The sequence below is a fragment of the Podarcis muralis genome, chromosome 11 (assembly GCF_964188315.1).
Source record: "Podarcis muralis chromosome 11, rPodMur119.hap1.1, whole genome shotgun sequence".
Classification (NCBI taxonomy): Eukaryota; Metazoa; Chordata; class Lepidosauria; order Squamata; family Lacertidae; genus Podarcis; species Podarcis muralis.
The window spans coordinates 47234888-47260998 of NC_135665.1; the positions used below are offsets into that span (position 1 = coordinate 47234888).

The following is a 26111-nucleotide window of genomic DNA, read 5'->3' on the forward strand; positions in this document are numbered from 1 at the left end:
CAAAATATAACCTTAAGACAGGATTTGTAGGATTTGTAAGTGAAAAGAACTACGGTACTGGGAAAGGTTTCTCCAAGATATCTCCTTCTGTAGAGGAAATATTTCGAGTAATTAGGAGAGCCAAGATGGCTTTTGGGGGGGATTGTTCTGTGTGCTAAAATAATGTGTAATTTTCTCAGGGAATAGTTCATAAATTTTGTAGGGTGGAGGATTGGTTTTCTGTGGAGTGTGTGTCTGATATGTGTGTGTACCATAATATTTTATAATATTTTATAACAGCCCTAAAGAGCAGCTTTTTCAGGGGAAAGCAGTAGGGCAGATAGGGAAGAGCATTCCACAAGCAGAAAGCCACTGCAGAAAAAGTCTTTTCTCATGTTACCGCCCTCCAGACCACTCACGGAAGGGGCCCCAAGAAGAAGGGCCTCAGATGATGATCACAGGTTTATAAAGAAAAAGACATAAAGAAAAACGTTAAAAGAAACTTGTACAAAACAGGCAATATTCGCAGCATTACAAGCCATAAAGGCAAACCAGAAGCCTCATTTAACCAATGACAGCACCATACAACATTGTATTTGGAGAGCATTTGTAATCCGTGTGTGTTGTTAAATAAAGTATGAAAAACCACCAGACTCTTTCCCTGAGAACCTGGAGCTGGTGGGCCATTTTCCTTGATAGTTCATAATATAATATTGTTCATAATATATTATGCAGTTCATAATAAAACAGTTCATAATATAATATGCAGGAGCCTCCTTCCAGCCTATATGAAGTTCGTATATAGTTTTCAGCTCCCTGCCTAACTGCCACTCCTCGCTGTGCTGCATCCAGCGCAGACACCAGGGCCTTCCTTCGCTCCCTTCCTCGGGTAACACGATGCTGCCTCGCTGAGATGCGCGCCTTCCTCCCGTTGCTAAGCGACCGTCTCCTCTTTCTCACCAGAGGACCTGCAGCAGCGACTGCCCTCACCTCGCAGTCGGCAGCGGGGCTCCCATTGGCCGCCGGGCACCCGCGTCACGCGCTTCATTCGCCGGTCCGGGCCTCAGCGGCGCGCCCATTGGGCGCCCTCCCTCTGGCCACGCGGCGTCATTTTCTCACACCACTCCTCTCGCCCTCCCCTCGCCTCCTTTCCCCGCCTTGCCTCGCTCATTGGCCAGGAACGGGAAGAGGGGCAGGCTCCGGCGCGCTGGCCTCCGATTGGGCAGGGAGAGCTGCCGCTCACCGGTTTCAAGCGGTAGCTTGGGCGGCGGGGCTGGTTTAAAGGCGCATCTCCAGCCGCGGCTGCTTCCCATTCAGGACGAGGAGCTGAGAGACAGCGCGCGGACCCTGCAGAGAACGAGCCATCGCCGCACACAGGTGGGTGGGATCTTATTTCCGTCCGGTGCATAGGGAGCACCTGCCTGGTTTTGGTGTTAAATTGAAGCTCTCCCGCCCCGCCTCCTCCAGGACCAGGTGTGCCAACCCAGAAATCGCATCTGTGTCTACTCAGAAGTAAGCCCCGCAGAAGTCACCAGGTAAATTGTGCTTAGGGTTGCGGGCGAAGGCTGGAATCCTGCACGAGCTTAGCTGGGTGTAAGCCCCATTGCGTTCAGAGGATCTTACTTCTGAGTAGACCTGAATAATATTGCCACCTAAACTGGGTCCTTGGTTTTTCCAAAGACCATTAGGTTTTTTAATGTGGTCAGATCAAAGTTTAGGGGTACTTGCAATTCTAGAGCTGACTGTTTTCTGGGATGGTGGTGGTAGTAATATGTGCCCCCCCCGTTACATTTAAAAGGAATGTAATTGTTCTGGGGCAAGGGTGGGGAACGTTTAGCTTTCCAGATATTGGTGAAATATAACTCTGAGCAGCCCTAGCAGCTGTGGCAGGGATGATGGGAGTTGCAGATCAGCAACACCTGGAGAGCCAAAGGTCCCCCACACCTGTTCTCCAGTACTAAATAGGACCCAGGATGTCTTCATGCCCAGTGCTTCTGCTAAAGAGAATAATTTTCTACTCAGCAGGCTTGTTTGGGCAGGGAGGCTGGGCAACATGTCTCTGGTGGGACCCCCTTATCATGCCACTGTTCCTCAAGAGAAAGAGCAGTTAAGTTGCCGGGGGGTGGGGGGTGAAATTGAGCAAATTGTGATTGCAAGGAGCAGCTACCTCTGATTCCTCACTTACCAATTCCCTTAAGGAGGCTTTTCTACCAGGTAAGAGTCTACTTACATGGATTTAACCCAGTAAGGTTGCCCAGAGAGAGGCAGTAAGCAAGAGAGAGCAGCTCTGCCAGTTTGAACGCCTTATCGTCACTTTAGGTGGGGCAGTGGCTGCCCTGCTGGGAGCAGCTGCTTCTGGCTTGCTTGCTCACCCACTCTCTCTGGGTGGCCTCTCTCTACTGAACCCTGTCCACCCTGCCTAATGGGAGAGCATAGGTGTGGAAGGCCTCTTGCTAGGGTTCTTTGGGGCTGTCTCTCAGATCTATCTCTGTGTTTATGGGGTGGGGCTGAGCCAAATTTTTTCCACTGCTTCACCCAGAGAGAAGGGGGGTGAGCAAAAGGGAACAGGAGTCTCTCCCTCCCTCATTTGCATCCTTCCTCTGAAGCAGTGCAGATATGGCACCTTATGGCACCTAGACAGGGAGGCTGTACTGGCGGAAAAAAACGACTGAATGTATTTATTGTACTTAACTCTCCCTCTCCCTTACTGTGTTGCCCAGAGAGAGGGAGGTAAGGTGGCAGAGGCAGAAGAAGCCACTCTCTGCTCTTTGTCTAGATGCTATGACAAATCCAAGCCCTGATCCAGAGGGAGGGAGCAGGCAGGTACCCCACAAAACCTGTTGTTCAGTTTGCCCATTTTTGCAGACAAACCAGTGGCAGCTGGGTGGGAAGATGGGGCATTGGTGTTGCATGTGGCACAGAGCAAGGAAGCAAGTCTCCCAGGGGGCTTTCTACTGAAAATGGTGGCTGTTGCACTTCAACAGCTGTGGTGGGTGGGGGTCTGTACTAATGTGAGAGCGAGGCTTGGGCCAGTTTTCCCCCCTATACTAGCCCAAAGTCATCCAGTACGACAGCACAGCCCCAAAGTACAGAAATCAGTAAGACATGGCAAGTCAAAGAATTGCTTGCTGTTGAACAGTGCAGCCCTATGGAACATATTTACTCAGTTATTATTTTTATTTCCACTAAGTTCAGTGGGGTTTGCCTCCCCAAAAGTGGGTATCTGGGAATGGCAGCTGCAGTTGACTTCTGCAAGGAAGCCACGGGGAAACCCCCAAAATTGTGGCAAAATCCTTTTCCTGAACCAGATAGGCTGCCTTGTTAGATCTGGAGATCTTCTGAGAAGTAGCGTTTGTTTGTTTTTTGCTATAAACTCAGCACCAGTTCATCTCCCAGCCCTCCAGCCACCAATGTCTTTGTTGGGTGGTGGGGAAACTTGTTTCTCACTAGAGTTTGTGAGCTCTGGAATAAAAACCAGAACCTCTCAGCTTTTTAAAATCCGTGTTTGGAAGCTTATAATGTCCCACCCAACCAGAATTATTTCTACTTTAGGAACCCTGCTTTCTTTCATTACAAGCCAGCTGCAGCCTCTGATCAACCAGACATTTAAAACCAGAGTAATTTTTATTGTAAAATATAAATCTGCCCAGCTGACTTGTTAATTACTGTAGAGTACATCTACCAAGTGAGATTTAGTGATCGGCTTTCATTCTAGGATAGACAGGAGAACTCTAAAGCTGATAGATCTTGCTTTCTTAAGAAGTAAATGGTTTCTGTGAACCTAGTGGGCATTTCTTATGTCTGGTCAGACATATACGGTAACCCTACAGCAATTAAGGGCTCATCCACACTTAATTTTTGACTCACACTTTCTGGGCACAGGTTTCTGGTTCCCTGGGTTGTGCTAAATCATTTTCTTTTTTGCCTGAAGCTTTCTCCAAGAAAACCCGATCTTTACCGCTGAATTGGAACAAGATTTCTATTTGCTCTGATTCAGCAGTAAAGCGCAGGTTTCTGTGGGGAAAGGGGGAGGGGGAAAAAACCAACCCACTTGAAACAGACCTGGAAAGCCCAGACCTTTTCATAGAAATGTGGAGCAAAGGTGGATGAGCTCTCTGTTGCTAGAGCTTTGTGGTGACATTGAAATCTACCTTGGCAACCCTACTCTGGGGGTGTAGCCTCGGGACTAGCAGTTCCATAGGGAAGTCCCTGAACTCTAGCAGAGAGAGAAGTGCAGTTTTAGTGGCTGGATCAGGTCCTTCTACAGTACTGGTCATAAACATTGTACTTCCCACAAGTTTTGGACTCCAACTCCAGCTGAGCCATCATGACATCATCATCATCAGGGATTATGGGAATTGTAGTTCATAGATCTGGCAGGTGCCACACTGAATGCCTCTCTTTTAGAGCATTAAAAATGGCTACGTGTGCTTTCTTCAATGTGCATATTGACCAAGGACCAGAACTGGATTAGGAGTTGGCAGGTATGCCTGCTGGTGTTAAATTGCCCACTTCTGTCTGCAGTTATCTTCCCTAGGATTTTTGTTTTAAAAAAATCCCTGCATATGGTGTGGGGAGGAATTGATCTTGGGGAAAATACTTCTAGCAGAGAGTCCTCTTTCAGATATGTCAGGGTTTTGTTTTTTTGTTTGTTTCTAGGAGTGTTCCATCTCACAAGTCGCTGCCTGCAAGTCTAAAGTGGTATAGTCAGACACAGAATACCCCCTCTACTGTTTGTAAGGACTAAGTATAAGGCTAAAATCCTCTACACACAACCCAAAAAGTAAGTCCCATTGAACTTGCTGGGCTTTAAACTAAAAGAGCTTGTTTAATGATTCCACGGTCCATCTTAACAGATCTTTCCGAGAGATCTCCATGGAGACTGGTGCGCAAGGATATGCAAATTTGTGAAGTGTTCCACTTTTGTGTTGGATTGTGACCTCCTGTTTCCACAGAATGACATAGGGAGGCCAATATGGTGCCTGTTGTTAAATTTCTAGGATAACTGTTATGCTGAGTTTTAAAATAAGGGCAGAACATTTATCAGGTGTGGCTTGTCTGTTTAAAAAAATTGATTGGCTTCATCTAGTTACAGCAAAGTCTCTGATCACAGTGGAAAGAGTTCTATCGCTACCAATTAAATCCATGGGACTGCGTAGTTGTGGTTGCGTCATGCACCCTGTTGCTCTTCTTCCTTGGACACGGATCTTTACTAGACAGAGTAGGTGGTGCCATTGTCATTTCTTTAATGGATTTAGTGCTCAGTGTACCTCCAGTTTTCAGGAGGTACCTGCCCATTTAATCTTTCTGTACCATGTAGTCTGTTTTTCAACTGATCATATAGCATGCCTTAGTATTTCATCGTGATTTCATTGTATTGTTTGGTTTTGAAAGGCCGAGGCATTATTGTATCAGCCTCTGAAGTACATTGGGACAGCAAGTGCCCCTTGAGATTTTCCCCCTGAGGGTAGCCTGTCTGTAGGACAAGAAGGAAAATGGATGCTGTGTTGTGCCTAGTAGATTTATTCTGGCATAAACCTGAAACTTCAAGGGGCTTTCTAGCTTTGAGGATGATGCTTTTTTTTTTTTGTCTTTCCATGTAATTTTTTTCTTGCTAAAATTTGTGTTTTGCTGCAGCTGGCAGCTCAGAAATTTAAAGTTTCTCTTCTGAAAACTCTTATTTTATATCAATCTTAATGTGTCCTCATTCTCCTCTTCTCCCCGCCCCCTTTCCCTGAGATGACTAGAGAAATTGGACTGCATACAGTTCTTCCTTGTTTGGCTCAGAAGTATTCTGCTGCTGCCTCAAAACGTGAGCTGCAAGTAGATGAAAATGCCTCTCTGAATTGTTTCAGGTCTGGCAGCAGGGAGGTTTTGTAAGAGCCTCACTTTCATAGGGTTGGATTTCCCCGTGTGGGCTCCTGGCGCCTCTGGGTGAAGAAGTGGGGGAAACCAGTAAAAAATAAGCTGCAGGACATGTCCACTCGCCTGAGGCTGCCATTGCTGCTGTAAGCCAGGCCCAAACTATGAGCAATGTAGTCTGACAACATAGCAATGCAGGTTGTGGACAGTGACTACCCCAGGCTGGGGTGGAGCGTTCCCGACTCTCATGAAGAAAAGGAAATGAAGGCTGCTTAGGCTTTCAGATTCTACATCTGGGGGAGAGAAGGTCTTGCCAGGTTTGCTCGTAGATATATAGTGACCCTTGTAGTTGTGAGACAGTGACGCCTTGTGGCTGTTTTTAGTGCTAGATTCTGAGATGTACAAAATCTTTGAACACTGAGTACTTCTGGAGCAGCGAAACGTACAGCAAGTTAGCAAATGATGACTAATGGCCCTTCGCAGTTGTTATGATTTTTATGGTTATGTGAACAGAAGTGGACTTGTCTGCTCTCTCTTGTCCAGGCCTTTAGCATACCTGAAAGATGCATGTGAGCATTTTCTGGGCACTTGGTAGCTACGTCAACAGCTTGTGCATACTGTTTACCAACTTGTGGCAATCTCAAGTCATGTGCTGGTTTTGCTTTGGCCCGATTATTCTATTTCCATTCCTTTTATTTATTTTAAACATTTCCTTTCTTAACTATGTTCCCTGGTGTAACTGATGCTTGAAGTGGCTCTACAATGCATTCTAAGCATTTATGGGATAAGTAGAAAAGCAAAATGCTGCATGCGACCGTGGAGGGACGGGGCAGGACGCCACAGCTTGGGAACAAACTTATTTAGGCTTTCCCATGTGTCTGATGGGCATATGAATTGGGTATCATTAAAACAAGCCTGTAGAAGAAATTCCTGGTGGATGAGGGGCGGGGGGAGAGATGCAAGCTGGGAGATGGAGACAAACGAAATATTGACAGCTCAGAGCTCAACCTACCCCTGTTGTGTTGGCTGGGATTGATGGGTTGTAGCATATATGGAAGGCACCAGGCTGGGGAAGGATAAACTTTAGCCACTCACTCACTAAAAGCTCTTCCATAGTATCTTGGTGAGGGTGTCGCTAGGGCACTGCTTCCTATCGCAGTGGATTCACTGCCTGAGCCACACTCAACCTTTTTAATACAAGTTGCTGTGATTGGAAGACAAAGTGAATACAAGGGTGGTGGCCCATAGCCCCAAACCTTTTTGTGGAAAAGACGCGTGCCTGAACATGGTGTTTTAAAATTGCTGTAACATGCCCTGGGACCATATGATTAAAGGCAACTAATAATAAAATTTATCAATTAAATTATTAACAGGATTACTATGCTTACCGAATCATCAAGAACCTCTAGGCTATTTACATGAAACAGTGCATTAAGCTTCTACAACGTTTGGTTCTTGCCAAAGATGGGAAGGGGGAAATGTATAATTCTTTTACACAAACATATCCCTTTCCTTAAAACCCCAACCACAGAATATGTACTAGATGTTCTGATTGGCATAGTATAAGTAGATTAAGTCAATTGCTTAATGATTTCCTGGAAAGGAAATTTGCAGAATTCAGGCTGTTGCTCATATATCAGTTTTAATCTTCTAATTGCTCATGGTAATACATTTTTTAAAGGCATTCTAAAGTGACCCTTCTACAAGTAGGATCTTTCACAGTCATCTCGCCTTATTGCTGCAAAGCAGCAAGCTTACAAAACAAAGCTCTGCACATCGGTCACCTCTATTGAAATACATCCCTCTTTAGCCAGCTATGTAGCTTGAAAGAATCCCCATTTATTTCATAAAGTGACCTCTCAGGAATTATAATTTCAGTCACAGCTCAAGTAATAAATCTGTAGGTCTGCCAAACGGAAATCATATTTTTTAAAATATTTTAATATTTTTCATGTAAATTTACAGGGAGAAACCTGTGCCCCTGCCTCAAGTGGGACTTTCAACTCCCAACATCCATGGCTCATGGATGATGGAAGCGGCAATAGTCCTCTTGCAACCCTCCCCAGGGCCTTTTGATGAAAATAGTGGAGTCGCGGGTTCCCCATCCCTGCTCTGATGCCATGCTCCTACTTAATACTGAGGTCAAGAAACTTGAGCAGCAGCGGCAGGGGTTTGTTTGTGATGCGTCTGAATATGGCAAACATAGTGGCAGGGGGTTGTGTGCGTGCTTGTTTGTTTGAATACACAGTACGAGTTCTAGCTCAGCTCATGGCAAAGTAACTAAAGGCGGCTGTCCTTCACAAGACACCATTTTTTTTATGTTCCAGTACACGCAGAAGAGGCGTTGCCTACATTTTGATGTGCCGATCCGGGTTTGCCGTGCGTCACGTGTGAAAGGTCCCCGTGCGTGACCTCGGAGGCAGGGACTTCCCCTCCCTCCTTCGCACGCATTCCCTGTTTGCTAGTTTCGTATCGTCCTCGGCAGCAGCCGCCGCCCGCCTACACATCCGTGCGCCGCTTCTCAGAAGGGAACGCGTAGCAGTAGCCCCAGGAAAAGGCGGCGGCGGCGGCTCGGGCTCCTTCGTTGGCGGAGTGAGGGGGCGCGCGAGCGCAGAACGCCCTCGAGCCAGGCAAGGGGCGTGGCTCGCTCTGCCGCGTCAGAATGAAGGGGGAAGTGGGCGCGGCCGAGGGAGGCAGCGAGCGGGCGGCCGCGCGCCGCGTTTTCAAGGTGACAGCGGCGGGCTGGAGCCAGAGGGCCCGCCATGAGGAGCGCATGCGCGCTGGGCCGACCCGGTGCCGTCCGGAGCCGGTGATGGGGTTTCACTGCGTGTGAGTGAAGCGCGGCTGGGGAGGAAGGGGCGGGGGCCGGCCTTGACCTCGGTGAGGACGCGGAAGCTTCTGCCCCGGTGTTTCCTGAGGGATGTGGCGGTGGTGGGGACTTTCATCTGGGTGGCTTATATATGAGGGAAGGGCGTGCGGCCGCCCTGCCTGACAGGGAAACTGAGGCAAAGGCCTCAGTTGCGAATGGAAGCCATTATCTGGCTACTTGAGGCCTAGGGGTGAGGTGGAGTCGGGGGGGGGGTCAAAAGGCAAATGGGACCTGCCACCGCCCCTTCAGTTATATGGGTGGGCGGGTGGGTGCTCTGACTGCCTGACAGGGAAACTGAGGCAAAGGGTCCCTTACCACGGAAGTGGAATTACAGAGCTCTCTGGGATAATTCAGGGTGGGTGTGGGTGGGGAGAGGCTTCTTTCCTTCCCAATTCCCCTTTCTCTTCTACTTTCCCTCACAAGAGCGAAGGGAGCTGCCTTGTCTAGTTGGGCCATTGATCCGTCCAGCTCAGTGTTTTCTTGCACCCACTGGCAGCAGCGCTCTAGGGGTTCAGCTGGGTGCAGAGGGTTGGACTAGATGATCCTTGCGATCTCTTCCAACTCTGCACCGGGGACCTTAAGCACGTGACATGCTGCCAAGCTATTTGCTCCCCCACCCCACAAAAAAGAAAGAAAAGCCTCATGGCGTGCTTGTGTGTGTGTGTGTGTGTTTACTTGGAAGCAATCCCCACTGTGTTCATGTTTTCTTTGTGCCTGTTACCTGCCCTTCTCTGGTTTTAGCAGCCAACTGACTCGTAAGACATTTGACCGAAGGAGGTTTCCTTAGCAGTGGAAGAAGGGTTCACTGGTTGTATTTCTGTCATGTATGCACAGGTATCCTTCCAGTAACATAGATAGCCACATTTTTCTTTTTTAAACATAAGTGGCAAATGATTGCCACACTTCTGTGTTTTCTGCCAGAATTGTGGAGTTGCCAGGGCTTGTTATATCTGGATATGAAACTTGATGATCCAGGCAAGCTTTTGGTATTTAGGGCTATGATTGGTGTGCAGAACATTAGTCCAGTTGTGGATAGTTGAATGATCTGCTGCTTGTGTGGACTTTACATTTTATTTTTATATTTGTTTCGTAACAAAATATTATCTGAAGTGACTCAGGATAGTAGAGATAATTGATATAAACAGTTGTTTTCCAATTAGATTTTCGGTTTGTGAAGGGATTTGTTTCGTCTTTTGCCAACATAGCTCTAATGCAGTTGTTTGCCCCCTAAGAGACCCAAACCATTGATAAAGGGATTCTTGTGTATACATATTGAAGCAGACAGTGAGTGCGACTCACTGTTTTTTCCTGCAGGACACACCGGTGAAGCAGATTTGCTGTGACACTACCAGGCTGAAACTCACACTTTTTCAGTGACCATATAGCACTGAGGAACATGTAGTGTTAACTTCGGCAGTGTGATATTTGGCAGTTGCCCATTGTCAATCCTCGTTCCTGGAGAGGCTGTCAAACTGTTGTTTTGCGTCCTTAGTCAGCAAAGCATTGTATAAACTTTCTAAGAGTGGGTAGATAAATTATTTTGTCTGATAGTTGCTGTTTTCTGTGGGTTGGAGGTAAGCAGCACAAAAAGAATGGAGAGCTGGTAAGATTAAGGCCATGTCAAACCAAGACAAGCACAAATCAGGTAAATTTAAGTAGGCATTATTCTGCCTTTTGCCCAATGGAGACTCGCTTGGGAGGAGCATACACCTCCCTAGCAAGGGCTGTGTTTAAAAGCCATCACCAATCTTCTCAGAGATTGGTGCCAATGGAGGGCTGTAGCAAAGGGCTGTCTTGGAGTACTGATGGTTGTAGGTGAGCAACTGATTGGATGGCTGAGATGGTTTCTGTGTTGTGTTTTTGTTCTGCGGGATGTTGGGCATTCTCAAATTACTAGTTTTTAGTTAAAGAATGCATGAGTCAGGAAGGGTTTCAATCTTCTTTTCATATGGAGAAAGAAACCAGGTTTTACTGCATTATTGGGCATTTTTATTACTGGTGGGGTGATTTGATGACATTAATTTCAACCGTTCTACAATGGTACATTTTCATAATGGATATGAGGAATGGTTTGGCAAACTACTGGCTAAGAAGAAGCTGATACTGCAGGCAAATGACTGCTGTCTTTATGGATGTTCAGAGTCATGACTCCATATTACTTTTTTTCTTCTTAAGTTGTCATTGATTATGAAGTTTGTTTTTTCAACAACTCCGTTTTCCACAACTGGGGCTTGACTTAACTCAGCTGGTTAGAGTGTGGTGCTGACGTGTAGGTAGCAGGCCCTGCCCTGCTCTTGTTTCCCAGCAATTAATTTTCAGAGAGATACTGCCTTTGAATCTGGAGGTTCCACTTAGCTTTGTCAGTTGATCTGTTAAACTCATTTTCTAAAAACTATTGAACACAAAAATTCAAACAGCTAGGCTGAGCTTCATTGTAGCACAAGTGGTCCCCAGCACACTGGACCCAGTGCAATGAAATTTTGTATAAACTATTGGGCTGTGAAAGCAAACATAGAAACCTTGTATGTGGTATGTTTATCCCCATGATCCATCAGCAAGTAACAAGCTGTTTGGGCCAATAATCATTGATTAGACTGACCTCTGTAAAATTTGTCTAATCTCTGAATTTAAAATCAAAACCATAGAATTGTAGAGTTGGAAGGGATCCTGGGAATCATCTAGTCCAGCCCCTGCAATGCAGGAATATGCAGGTGGCCTGTATGGGGATTGAACCTGCAACCTTGGCATTATCAGCACCATGCTCTAACCGTGATTCTTTTTTAGAAGATTCATGGCCATATCTTGTTGCAGCAAATTCTGTAAGTTATGTACTGTGTGGATCAGTTCTTCCTTCTGCCAGTCTTGAATTAACAGTAGGAATTAACAGTTATTAAGTTCCAGATAGTATTTAAAAAGTTGTAATGACAAAAAAGTTATTACCCTAATACTCAATATTTTAAAAAACATACTTAAAAATGTGAAAACTAGTCAAAACAACAATATAATACAAGACTATTAAATCTGCAAGAATTAATTCAATAACACAGATTTTTCCTTCTGGCCTTCCTATTCCCAAGTCTCCATACTTCATTTGCACAGTGGTGTGAGCTGTGTGTGGTGGTCCCATATAACTAAGGAGCGCATCTGAATGTTCCAAGCATGCGCTACAAATTTCTGTGCCATTGTATGCATGTTGGATGAGGCAGATGGGCACTGGGACAGAGTTGGTGTTCCTCTTGTGGGTTCCAGTCTGCAGAACGATCAAGGTCCACAGAAGGGGAGCCCCAGAAGTCATGCAGGGTAAAGAGTTCTACCCATCACTTTCAGCTGCCTACCTGCCTCTTCGCTTTATCTTTGTTAGGATTTCTATTGCCCTAAGGCAGTATGATCTACCCACTTGAAATGAAGAGAAATACAGTTCTCTTCATTCCAATACCTTTTGTCTCCTATCCATCTGGCAGTTCTTTGAAGTTTGCATTTCATACAGGATGTTCCATGTTTGTAGATAAAGATCATGTCTGGATTTGCCATTCAAAATAATTACGCAAGACTACTGGTACATGTTGCTTTACTCCTTCAGAATCTCTTTGGTGTCCAGTAAAAAGAGCTGCACATGCTGAATGTCCCCAATTCACCCCCAGTCTGTTAATGAATGACTTTCTTCAGTGGTTGGACTGGGGGTGGGGGTAGGGAAACCCTGTATGAGACCTTGGAAAGCCTCTGTCAGTTGGAGTGGTCCAGGGATAGGGAAGCTCTGGTTCACTAACTGAAGTTGGATTACAACTCCCATGGATGGTCATGGGTTCCCTATCCCTGGAGTAAACTTTTCTAGGTAAATGGAACAGTGGTCTCACTCAGTTTAGGGCAACTTCATATGGAATATTCTTGGCATTTTTCCTCTGCCTCCAAGCTTCGCAATTGGGAAAGAACGAAATACATGCACATGCAGATACCATATGATTTTCAGTTGCTGTTCAAATCTGAAAGGCTGCTCCACAGTTCATTACAAAGGGATGGGTTTATATTACTTTTAGGGAGCAGCTGCAAGCCTTTATTCCCCTCCCCTTTCTGCAACAGTCAGATTGTTGTTTTTTCTTCATTTGGGGGGGTTAACTGCCAGTAGATGGTATAATGAGGTTAACCAAGATTCTATTCTATGTAACAGAGACAAGAGGACCCTGGTGGTGCAGTGTTTTTTAAAACGCTGACTAGAAAGGCACGGCCTCTTTGCTGCAGGTTGGAATGTCTGTGGTTATGGGGCTGTACACAGTGTTGTTCCCCACTAGAAGACTACCTACTTGTCTAAATTGGTTTGGGAGTGTCTGACGTAAGAGATCTTCTCAATCTGAATAGTACAGTTGCAAGTACAGACTTGTAGTGTGAGCTAATAATGGCCTATATATCAGCTGGACAGCAGAGGTTGGGATAAAATAGCTCTGCTCCAGTTCTACATACATGGCAATTTGTTAAAATGTGCTTGGGATAGCAGCTGTAGCCCTGGTCTCTTTAAAATCAGTGATTAGTGTGGGCAGAATTACAGCTGTGCAGACTATAGTGTAACTGTCAGATTCCTCTCCTGCTCCCAAGTAGCTTTTCCTGCTTTGAACACTCTGCCAGGTGTCTTTCCTGCTTTGAGGGGTTGGTCTAGATGACCTTTGGATTCACTTCTAATTCTGTTATTCTGTGTACCTGCTTTTATGATCATTGCCCTATTAGTTGTTGGACTGCTTGTGAGTCAAAATATTTTATCAAAACTTTTAATCTCCATCCCTTGTGCTTTCAGTAAGCCTCACTGAATGCATTGGTACTTGAATCTAAGTAAGCGTGCACAGGATCAAGCTTTGCTCACTCTATTCAAATAAGCACTCTATTCAAATAAGAGAAGCTGCTGAATTGCAACTCATTACCAAACTTAAAACCATGGAGAGACCTGGTCTGAACAAAGACATTGGATTCTTATCTCATTATACATGACAAAGCCATTTTTCACCTTCTCACCTCTTGCTTTTCCCTGTAAGACCTATTGCAGTCGTTAAGAGTCGTCAACAGGCTCATCACAGCTATCTGCCAATCACCCATTCCCACCACCCTTCTGAGTAATACCCCTCCCCACCTTCTCACTATATAGAAGGATCTGGCAACTTCTGTTTCAGTGTATCTGAAGAAGTGTGCATGCACACGAAAGCTCATACCAAGAACTAACTTAGTTGGTCTTTAAGGTGCTACTGGAAGGAATTTTTTTGTTTTGACTATGGCAGACCAACACGGCTACCTATCTGTAACAAATAAGCACTATTAACTTCTTTTCTTTCAGCTGCACCACCATGCCTGGATCTCTTCCTGTGAATGCTGAAGCCTGCTGGCCAAAAGATGTGGGAATAGTTGCTTTGGAGATCTACTTCCCTTCCCAATATGTTGACCAGGCAGAGTTAGAGAAGTTTGATGGCGTGGATGCAGGGAAATACACCATTGGCTTGGGTCAGTCCAAGATGGGCTTCTGCTCGGATAGGGAGGATATCAATTCGCTTTGCCTCACCGCAGTCCAGAAGCTTATGGAAAGGAACAGTCTCTCCTACAACTGCATTGGGAGACTTGAAGTTGGAACGGAGACGATCATCGACAAGTCCAAATCGGTAAAGACTGTCCTGATGCAGCTTTTTGAAGAATCTGGCAACACAGACGTGGAAGGCATTGACACAACCAATGCATGCTATGGTGGCACTGCTGCACTCTTCAATGCCATCAACTGGGTTGAATCCAGTTCCTGGGATGGTAAGTTTGACATCTCAAGCAAAGCAGTATTTGTTAGAATTTGCCAAAAAAAGAAAAGAAAAAGAAAGACAAGGCATACAGAGATATGGAATTTAAATGTTATTAAATGTAATCCTGTAAATAATAGTCACTTCAGGACTATGAAGTCCTGGCTGTGATGATCTTGTGATTTCAGGAGGGCTTGATAAAAGCTAATTCCTAGTCCATTGTGCTCATTCATGCTTGGTGGATATTACAAGAGGAAACTATGTTAGTGTTCAGAAGTAAAAAAAAGGCAGAGGGCAGTGATCCTTTGCAAATACCAAGCAGGGAGTAAGATTTTGCAGGAATACAATTGGCCTGTGAAAATGAGCTCATATCCCACTAAACCTGTTAATAGTTTCTTGTGCTGAGCCAGCACTTCACTCATCTATACTGATCATACTATTGGTTGCAATGCAAACTAGCTGGTGGAATCAGGTTGGATAACATACTTTGAATCGATGACTGTAGCATTCAATGCTTATGCTAATTGGAACCTTCCCCCCCCCCCCTCTTTCCAAACTTTCTGGTGACTCCTAAGCTGCCCATCTGTAATTGCCCTCAATTTTGTTCCTTGGTCAAAAATGATCTGCTTAACAGGATGTTTGTATGACAAATAGAATTGTGTGAGAAGAACTTTGTAAGCATTAAGTATTGTGCATGTTAATTGGTGGCTGTGGGAGTTTAAGATTGACTTCTTGTAATCTTTTCCCCAGTGACCACGTAGCCCAATTCTCTGCATATTTACTTTGAATTCTGTAGGGCCTACTGTTAAGGGATTTGCTTCCAAGTACATGTGTATATAGCATTGCAGTCAATGTAGTCAGCAGTTGCCTCAGCTAAAAATGACTTTTATGCAGCTTTTTTTACAGCATTTGTTTGTGTTTTTCAGGGCGTTATGCACTTGTTGTTGCTGGAGACATAGCAGTGTATGCGACTGGAAATGCTAGGCCAACTGGAGGAGCCGGTGCTGTTGCTATGCTTGTGGGACCAAATGCACCTCTTATTTTTGAGAGAGGTTAGTTTTCTCTTGCAGGCTAAATATTATTCATAGAGCAGATTCCAGCAGTATTTTAGTTCAAATGAACAGCTTGTGCAAGCATTCTTCACTTGTGAAATGCCACAAGAGCAAGCTAGTGCTAGATTGCCTTTTCCTAGATTGCAAACTATGCTGGTTTGCCTTTATGAGGAAAATTAAGCAGTTTTCCAGTTCACAGAATGAAAGCCATAAACCTGCATGTGTTCACTCCTCTACTACACACATAAGCAGTCTACTCATATGAGCTGCAATCTCTGCAAGTGAGCTGCCTGGAACATCAGCCTGTTAAAATATTAACAAATAGCTAACTGTAGTGCTCGGCATTTAGTATTCTAGTATTCTTTTTCCTGATCACATTGGGAAGTGGAATAACTTTTCTGTTCACCACCACCTCCTACATCCACCAGATTAATCTTTGGTTGTACAAAGTGTATCTTATTTTTATTATTATGATGATTTATTGAATTTATATACTGCCCTATGCCCGGAGGTCTCAGGGCAGTTCACAGAATAAAATCAAAATATAAAACCACAACCTAATAAAAAAAAACCCAACAACCCAATATACCCCCCCCCCAAAAAAACCCCACATTTTAAAAGGGCATAGGATGTCAAGTCATGTTTTGAGGTAAGAAGAGTACCTTATTAATGGACTTCACTGCAGCATTCCTTTCAAGTCTGGCTTCTTTTCCCTAGGATTGCGAGGGACCCACATGCAGCATGCCTATGATTTCTATAAGCCTGATATGGTATCTGAGTATCCTGTGGTTGATGGGAAACTGTCCATACAATGCTACCTCAGTGCATTAGATCGCTGCTACACTGTCTATCGCAAGAAAATCCATGCTCAGTGGCAGAAAGGTATGTCTTGCTAGAAAGTACCATTGCAGAATCAAGGTGTTTCTTTTCCCCCCATCTTCTCGGATCCTGTCCTCTTCCACAGAATTTGGAAAACTGTCACAGACTTAAAAACCATTCTGCCAGTTATGGCAAACAACTGCACAGAATTCTGCTGCTGGTTCAGGAGAGCAGTGTATCTTGTGTTTGAATGCCTACCACAAGCACACTATAGCCCGTTGTTCACACAGCTGCCCCTGCAGCGTGGGGTTACTCCTGAACATGCCCTGTATTAGATTTCATTTTGAAAAGTATTTTTACCCTGTTCTTCAGCTGCAAAAGGGTTCTGGGGTGGCCTGTGGTTATCAGTAATAAGATGGTCCCTGCTCTAGGCTTACAATCTAAAATAGAGAAGACAAAAAGAAAAGAGATTGGCTTCAAGGAGGAGGAAAAAAGTAAACCTAGGCAGGCATTCATTGCTATAATATTTCTAGCAGGGAAGCTCCTTGTCTGGTTGAGCCACAGTGGTCTCTTCCCCTTTGTCATGATATTCTTAAGGCAGGGGAGCAGCCTTTTCTGGATGGGGTGGATTTTTAAAGGAATTGACAATGAATGGTGAGAATGGGGTAGATGAGTAGTGCCGTAGTGGAGCAATAGATAAGAAACAGTTAGGTTGATTAGGAGGAAATCTTTTTGTTTCAAGAGTGGGGTGTGGGCAGGAAGATCTAGGCTCAGGCTATCAATGGTTACTAACCACAGTGACTTCCATTTTACCTTCACAGTTGGAGGCAGCATGCTGCTGAGTAGTAGTTGCTGGGACTCACATATGAGGACAGTACTTTGGTTGTGCTTGCAGGCTTCCCACAGGCATCTAATGGGCCTCTGTGAGAGCACAGGATGCTAGGCTTGGTGGGTTGTAGTCTGATACACCAGGGCTCTTCTGAGGCCAGGTTGACGGACACAAGAGTTGGTTCCAAGCATATCCAACAGCATGGGAGTAGGAAGTAGACAAGTATGCCATAAGCAAATGAGTTGTGTCACACAGTAGAAATGTGAAGGTAAGGTGTGAGAAGGGTAAGAAGTTGTTGGAGCTGAGGATTAAAATGTACTTAATCTCCAATACCAGAATGGGAAACCTGTGACCTTCCAGAAGTTGTTCAACTGCAACTCACATCAGCCCCACCCAGCATAGCCACTGGTCAGGAATGATGGAACGTGTAGTCCAAGTTTTGGAGAGCCATAAATTCCCCATCCCTGCTCTAAGCAAAGATCTGAGCCGATCCCAAATTTACCGTATTTTTCGCCCTATAGGACGCACCGGCCCATAGGACGCACCTAGTTTTCAGGGGGGGAAATCAAGGGAAAAAATATGATTTCCCCCCAGCAGCTCTGGGAGCAGTGGACAGGCTGCACGCAGCCTGTTTGCACTGCCAGTCTCAAAGCCGGGTTGGAGAGTAGCGGGAAGGCGTCGCGCGCCTCTCCGTTGCTCCCCATCCTCTGGGGCTGGCGATGGGGGAAGCGCTGCTTTCCCCCAGCTCCGGAGGCTTCGCGTTGCTTCTGCTGAAGCCAAGGAGCCTGCATTCTCCCCATAGGACGCACACACATTTCCCCTTCATTTTTGGAGGGGGAAAAGTGCGTCTTATAGGGCGAAAAATACGGTAGTTGGGATTTTAAATAAAAGGTAGTATAAAACGAATTTCATATTGCAGAAGTAAGAATACACAAATGTTAAAACTTGTAGCCTGATCTTTTGCTTGTTTACTTGGAAATAAGCTTTGCTGCGTTCAGTTCTTTCTCCCAAGTAAGTGTACATAGGACTTAGGCAGAATAGCATCCATGTCCTGTTTCTTTTTTTTATTTCAGAGGGAGTTGACAAAGACTTCACCCTGAATGACTTTGGTTTCATGATCTTTCACTCTCCATACTGCAAACTTGTACAGAAATCTGTAGCTCGTCTGTTGCTGAATGACTTTCTGAATGATCAGACACCCACAAAAGAAAATGGCATCTATAGTGGCCTGGAAGCTTTTAGGTAAATAAGAAAATTCTTCAGTACAAGAGAGACATTACGAAACATCCATAAACTTGTATCTGGAAGTAGTTCTATAGCTGACATTGATCTATTTTATGTTTGATCTTTTTTATACAGCTCTTAAAATTTAGTGGATCTGGAATGCCCTTTCATAGCTGCCTGAAAGTTTGTCTTGATAAGGTTCATCTTATGCAAAGATTTCTTGGAAAAAATTAGGTGGAAAAGAATGTATCACTAGGTTGATTATTTAACAATAGTCAACAAACTGGGAGCAGTTAGAATGATTTTAATATGTGAAGATAGCCTGGGGAACCCAAAGAGGATAAGGTTATTTTACGGTGTAGCTTAATCCTAATCACCATTTCTTGGAAGTAAGTCCATGTGTGGAATTTACTTCTTAGTGACTCTCTTTTGCTATCTTATTCCGTTGCAGCAAATGCACCATCAAGGCTAACACATTTCTTGGCCTTGTTTGCATGATTGTATAATAAGCTGATAGGCGAATGAGGCTTTCATTTACACACAAACTATTTCTCTCCCCCCTTCTCCATATGACTGAATGCATTGTGGAAAGTCTGCAAAACCAGTGTTTCCATTTTGGACCAAACATGGGGAATCCCTGGATACTGGCTGCAAGACAAGCTAGCATTTTAAAAACATGGTTTAAAGTTTAAGATCCCAGCTTCTTCTCAAAGGATATTGAAGAGCTAGAAAAGGTGTAAGAAAGGGTCAACCAAACTGAATGAGGGACTGAACATCTCTTCTGTGAAGAAAAGTTGCAATCTTTGAAGCTTCTTAGTTTAGGTGGGGCAAACATGAAAGAGGTGTGTAGAGTTATGTATGGTATGGAGAAAGCAATTACTGCTTTCATAACACAATGATCCTGAAGTTTGTAAGATACAAGGCAAGCAGAAGGAAGAACTCTTCACATAGCACATAGTTAAATTATAGAAGATTTAGTGATGGCTCCCAACTTGGAAGTCTTTAAAGGGGATTAAACAAACTGATGATAGGACAAGGCTGTCAGCGGCTATGTTACCTTCAGGATCTGAAGCAATATGCCTCTGAACACCAGTTGCTGGGGATTGTGAACAGAAGAGGGCTATTGCACTCATGCCCTGTTTTGTAGGCTTTCCACAGGCATCTGGCTGGCCATTTGAGAACAGAATACGGGATCAGATGGGCCATCAGCCTGATCCAGTAGGTGTCTCTTAATGTTCAAAGCTTGTAACCAAAGTTTCTGGTCCAGAATTTATTTTGGAAACAATGGTTTTATAAACTTTTACATTGCATTGAGGCACATTGAGAACAGGAGGAGAGAAGCAGCTTCTTCACTGTTGCCTGAACACGGCCAATGTGAAAGTTAGTATTGGAACTAAATATTGCAGTGCCTGACTTCAAGTTAAAATTGTGCATGTTCTTCAGTATAATAAACTGGCTATAATTGAAATAGGCATGACTGAAGGAAAAGTGATGTCTTGTGTAGCACAATCTGGGTGCCTTAAAAAACAACAACAACCTGGGATAACTTTAGAAATCAAATAGAGCAGATGTGGCATGTTTATAGCTTTCATAGCCTTCTGCTCTAGTAGTCTTTCAAGTTATTAGTTTTTCTTCTAAATGCTCCCCTTGCTATCTTCAGAGATGTAAAACTAGAAGACACCTACTTTGACCGTGATGTGGAAAAAGCTTTTATGAAGGCCAGTGCTGAGATTTTCAATCAGAAAACCAAAGCTTCCTTGCTTGTATCCAATCAGAATGGAAATATGTACACGCCTTCTGTCTATGGCTGCCTTGCTTCTATCCTAGCACAGTAAGTATGAAGGAAGGATCTGAAGCTGGGTTTGAGGTGTTTGTATAATTATCTGACTGACGTTGGGTATCAGATTCCTAAAGGACAGGTTTGCTTTAGGCAATGGCTCAGTCCCACATTCTTCTTGTGAATTAGTAAAAAGCAGAGTGCCTTTGAGCATGCACAGGGTGCCTTCCCTTCTTCACTGAGCGACCAACTTTAACACCACACTTCAGAAGGAAATAATTCCCAGATATGAGTGCAACTACCAAGCAGTGCTGAACCTTGCTGCTTCTTGCCTTTTGAAACTAATTAAACACCATCTAAAGGTGATGTACAAAGTTGTTGAAAAGTCTGTGACAATTGTAACCGTATAGTTGAGGTGAATGACAAAATTTAAAGCATGAAGGTGACTTAATTGTAGATTAAAACTTCTCCAACAATATAGGTGGCAACTACCTATATTGGGCAGACAGCAGTAGGAACTTTGCTCCACAGGAACACACTCCACGCTGCTGTTGCTGCTTCAAACAAACCAAGACTAGCACACCTGTTTTATCAACATCTGTGTATCTTTGTAGCCAGATTCTGCATTTCCTTAGTATTCACATGTAGCATAAGTTACTTGGCATAACTCACTTGTGCAAGTCCAGGCTTTGCAGCTGAAGAAAGAGGGAAGAGTCTGAACACTGGTAATCTTCGACTTGAGGCAGAACCCAGTAGCCTTCAGCTAAACTCCTACATGTTTGAAGATAATTACATGGCCAGTGGTTTCGCTTTAGCAGAAAGAGAGGAAATGATTTGAAGGCAGTACAGTATGGAGACAGCTTATTACCTAGAGCTGCTGGCACTGAGATTGTTGATGAAGGTGGAAGGAAACGTTCTATGTGCCCCAGGTTTCATTAATCTAGGAACAAGCCAACTCAATCTTTTAAGACAAATAATCACAAAATATTTGTGTATTAATCTTCTCTAATGTGCTTTTCACTAACACCTTGTTCTCTGGCGTGCAGGTATTCTCCTCAGCAACTGGCAGGACAGAGGATTGGAGTCTTCTCTTACGGCTCTGGGTTTGCTGCTACCCTCTACTCCATCAAAGTTAGCCAAGATGCAACCCCTGGTGAGTAAAATCACCAAGGTTTCCTATACACAACCACTTCTAAAGTTAGTGTGTCACTGACAGTATCCAGCCAGTATTTTAATTCTTGTAGGGAGTTCATACAAGCAACATGCTGAAGAACCCGTTAGCAGTAATTTATGACAAGAATGGCTTGTTGTACACAATTAAGAGTGTGCAACAAAAAGCACTATCTAGCTTTGGGTTATGACTGCTATAGCACAGTGGGGATGATTTATATGCTCAGTGATGATTGCAGAAATACTGTTATAAGGGAATGCTACAATACATGTTATTTTATACTTCTTGAATTATCTGGTATTAATCTACATAGATAGATGATCCAGTTTAGGAAATGCTAGCTTTAACAGGGGTTTTTTTTGGGGGGGGGGTACGATTTTGTGTTTTTATTGTTATAAATCACTTCTGGATATAGCAGTATATAAATATTTTCCATAAATAAATAAATCTCCATTTCTGGGCAGTTGTTAAGAATAGAGGAAGTTGCCACTAAAACTAAATAGCTGGGTTAAGAAAGGTGCCTTGCTATGTAACATCTTGCATAAATTTGAATGCATTGCTTATGGTAATAATGGTGAATCATATTGCAGTGCTAAGGTGTAGCCTTGTGCAGTGTGATGTTGGCAGGCTCTAGCTTGTGAGCCATTTTGGCAGGAACCTAACTCCTATTTCTGAACAGAGTCTAGCCCAGGGTTGTGGAACCTGTAGCCTCTTCCAGCAGGCTCTTCTTAAGTTCTCAGCCCTCCATAGGTTATTGGGTGTCAGTGGTTAGGGATTTGCTGCCCAGGTGTTGCTGGGTTACAACAGATCTGGCCTCATCTCTGGCCTCTTATGAGGTTTTGAGAACTTAGGAAAGGGCGTGCTATGTCTTGATATAACAATTAATGAACTTTTACTACAGTATTACTACAGCTAGCTATATTCCAAGAGGGTTATGTTGGAAAAATAGCCCCCGCTCTTTCATAGTATAATAAGAAATCAAGATGCTGCTGTTTCTAACTTGTATTCTCTAACTTGTATTCTTCTAACTTGTAACTTGTATTCATTGTCAAATCATGGAATTGTCGAGTTGGAAGGGACTACTAATTCTTTTTAGAAAACATAAGTTACTGCTTTCTACTGCAGGCTCTTCTCTGGATAAAATAACAGCAAGCCTCTCTGATCTGAAGGCAAGGCTCGATTCAAGGAAATGCATCTCGCCAGAGGTGTTTGCAGAAAACATGATGCTTAGGCAAGATACTCATCACTTAGGTAAGCGATGGTGGGATTAAGTTCGGCAAATGTCTGCCATAAATTCAGTGATAGCCTCTATTAGGCAACCGTTGATGATAAAGCAGACCCCAAAAGCTTGTTTCCCCTTTTAAAATAATGAGGTTGGCTTCCAAGCCTTCTGGTTGTTGTAAGAGATATTAACCAACTTGATGGTTACAGCTTTGACTTGAAATATTTGGGTAACTCTGCCCATATTGAACTGGCAAAAGGCTTTTATTTTCATGCCAAACATGGGCTTATAAATTAAAACTGCAATCAGCAGGACCTGGTTCTCAACTTCTCAGGTCTTCAGATTAACAACTTCATGGTGGATCTGAAAATCTAATTGTGCTGTAAGCACTGAAGTAGTTGACAAAAGTGTCTTGTGTGCCCCATTTCCACAGCTCCACCAGAGTGATAATGGAGGGGTGGAGGCATTTCATATTCTTCTTTGGGAGCGTTGCAAGCTTCCTGTGCATCTTCTTATAGAGAAGACAGTGAAGGCGCTTGCCTTCCTAATACCCTTGAAGCATCTGAATGAAGATGAAGCACAACTTGCTTCAGTTCTCTGCACTTCTATGTGACGTAGCACTAATCCCTTCATGGTGTGTGTCTCTTGCACAAGATGAAAGAAACCAGAATTTTTCCAACATGACACTGTATGTAGTGAGGTCAGAGATTAAGCTAACACCAGGAGTAAACTGTCTATTTAGAGCTTCTGCGTTCTGTCTTTTTATAGCCAACTATATTCCACAATGTTCAGTGGATGAGCTGTATGAGGGAACATGGTACTTGGTGCGAGTGGATGAAAAACACAGAAGAACCTATGCTCGTCGCCCCGTGCTGGGTGATGGGCCCTTGGAAGCAGGAGTGGAAGTTGTTCATATGGGCCTTGCTCATGAGGTAAGTGTAAAAAGTCTCTTTAATTTATGCTTTTAACATCCAAGGGCTAGTGCACTCCTAATGGCGTTGATCTTTTATTTGTGGTTTAAAGACATCAGGAGCAGACTGCAGAATTGAACACTATCCCCACCCCAATCTGCCTTTAATGTGATTCATAGATATCTTGGCACTGATATGAACAGTTGTTTAGGCTTACCAGTTTCCTTGCTTGAGCGAAGTAATAATAGTACCCTAGCCACTGTGGGCAGCTTCCAACAGATATAAAATTCCAATAAAACTTGCCCATGCAGGGCTGCCTTCGGATGTCTTCTAAAAGTTGTATAGTTATATATCACATTGACATCTGATGGGAAGGCGTTCCACAGGGCGGACGCTACTACCTGGAAGGCGCTCTGCCTGTTTCCCTGCCTGCCCTCTTCAGTTTCTGGTTAAGCAGGGAAACCAGTAACACTTAACTATTGTTTAAAGTTGGTGCTGGCATACCTATGGACTGAAGCTAAGGTGCACATGGGCCTGGGAAAGAGGAGGGGAACATGCTTTCCAGGAAGGAATGTTCAAAGATGTGGTCTGCTTTCAATCACTTTAAAAATGATTCCCTGCTCCATTATGGGTGGAGCAGCCACAGCAAAGGGTGGCTCTTTGCTAACCTTTCCTTTTTTTATTTCTCTTTGTTACCAAAACTAAATTACAGACTATTAAGCACATGTAGCGGATGTGTAACTGCTCTTCCAGTAAGTTACAATCTTCAGTAATCTATAAACCCTGTCAGATCACACATCCCCTCCCTTTCCCTGCTCTTACGTTATATGGTTCTTCTCCCACTTGCCTCCGCAGTTTGTCAATCTCTTTCTCTCTCCCCCCCCCCCCCCTTGTGCACTCTGCCCAACTTCCATTGTTGGGCATACAAAATATTTTGCTGTCATTGATAAAATAACAGGTATTTCCCTTACACCAACATATTTTATCGGTTCCAGCAAGATATTTTTTAATCCTTAAACCTGTAATATGAAATTTCACAAGTAACCTCAGCAGTCCTGTCCCAATATCTAGAAACGCTAGGGAAACCACACCAAAAATGCAAAAAGAAAAATACTTGGCATTAAGAAAGACACTATTCCTCTGCCTATAGTATTTACCTTGTGAATTCTGCCTTGGTTTTTGTAGCCTCATATCCCATCTCTCTTCGTAGATTGGGTTTTCATTACATTTAGACATGGATAATGGCAGAATTTATCCCTGTTCTAAAACATGCCCAACTGTTTCATGATACTGCTGTTGAAAGTTACCAAAATCATTGCAATTGATGGATACGCTATAAATCTGGGATATGATATTCTTTGGATTTTCTTCTGTCAGTGATTCCTCCATTTCAGATACTTGTCCATTTTGTTGTAATCAACCCCATTACAGAATACCAAATTCGATAATATTGACGCAAATCTTCAACCCAGCGTTCTCCAACTCGTGCCTTCCAGCTGTTGGAGAAGGCTGCTGTGTAACCTGACATTCTTTGAACAACTTCTAAGTCGGGAACACTGCCGTTCTCAAACTGGATCTAGAAATCTAAATATAACCTATGTTGTGTCCAACTCTGAGAACTTCTTATTGTGCAGGATAGATTCCAATGGAGAATTGTCTGGACAAAGTATTTGGAACTAAGTTACTGTTGCCTAATACCGGGGCTTTCTCAATGAGTCTTGAAACAAAATTAAAGTAAGACAACTGGCAGCTGTGCTTTATAATAATGTGTTCTAATCTGTGGCTTTCCCCCCCCTCCCCACCCCTTCCAGCATATCCCTAGCCCTGCCAAGAAAGTACCAAGAATTCCTGCAAAAACAGACTCAGAAGCCGTTGCTGTTTCCCTTTCCAATGGGGAGCATTAAGAGACCTCTGTGAGGTGGGAGTTGGAAAAGTTGGGGAGGGCTGGGGATGTACACGGGAGTAACTGTTAATACCCATGTTTTGCTGTACAGTACTGCTTAGTTGGGAGCATGAAAAACTGTTAATCTTGAGGCTCTGTCTTTTGATGCAGTTTGTTGATACGTAGTTAAATAACACTAAAAAAAGTTTGCTGGCTCCTTGGAACAGAAATGACCAAGGGCTCTTTCTAAGAAACAACTGTTTTAAAGCAACAGCAAATGGTTCAAGAATAGGTACTTAAATTTACAGAGGGGTAGCCATGTTAGTTTGTTGCAGCAAAAAAGACAGCAGAGCCTTCTGGCATCTTAAGTTTAGGTCTACAGTTGCTTATGCTGTAAAAATATATCACTTAATCTTTAAGGTGCCACAAGAATCTTTGTGTTTAGTTTAAGCTTGGGAAGACTTCAGTTGTGCTTGCCCTACTCTATTTTAATGAATTAATATCCAGAGTGGAGGTGAGACTTTTTAAAGCCATTATGGAGAAAAATTAATGTGACCTAAAGCTATTTGTGAGTCATTTTATCTTAAATGTTAGGGTCCTATGTGCCTTAACAGTATAAGCACCAGGTCTCTTAAATACAAGCCTTGTTCCATCCCCTCAAAACATGCTATGCATTTGAAAGGGGATAATTGGCTTGTTTTTCAAGAAAGTCCCCCCCCCTTGACATATTGGTTCAAACCCATCTTGAAAGTTGG

General features: G+C 43.8%; 1 protein-coding gene across 4 annotated transcripts; it reads left to right on the plus strand.

Annotated features, from left to right (window-relative positions):
* The first annotated feature begins 1213 nt into the window (after positions 1 to 1213).
* Positions 1214 to 25508, plus strand: HMGCS1 (3-hydroxy-3-methylglutaryl-CoA synthase 1). 4 transcript variants are annotated; one of them, XM_028747924.2, is made up of 11 exons: positions 1223 to 1356; positions 4639 to 4762; positions 14025 to 14482; positions 15396 to 15521; positions 16239 to 16403; positions 18243 to 18411; positions 20054 to 20224; positions 21217 to 21323; positions 22467 to 22592; positions 23332 to 23495; positions 25286 to 25508. In XM_028747924.2, exons 3-11 carry the CDS (start codon positions 14035 to 14037, stop codon positions 25376 to 25378), a joined length of 1569 nt encoding a protein of 522 aa, XP_028603757.2. In that variant the 5' UTR covers positions 1223 to 1356; positions 4639 to 4762; positions 14025 to 14034; the 3' UTR covers positions 25379 to 25508. The 4 variants fall into 4 exon arrangements, with proteins under 4 accessions (XP_028603756.2, XP_028603757.2, XP_077792529.1 ...); XM_077936403.1 differs by lacking the exons at positions 1223 to 1356; positions 4639 to 4762 and adding exons at positions 8516 to 8670; positions 24187 to 24226; XM_028747923.2 differs by lacking the exon at positions 4639 to 4762 and having other exon boundaries at positions 1214 to 1356.
* Positions 25509 to 26111: the final 603 nt, after the last annotated feature.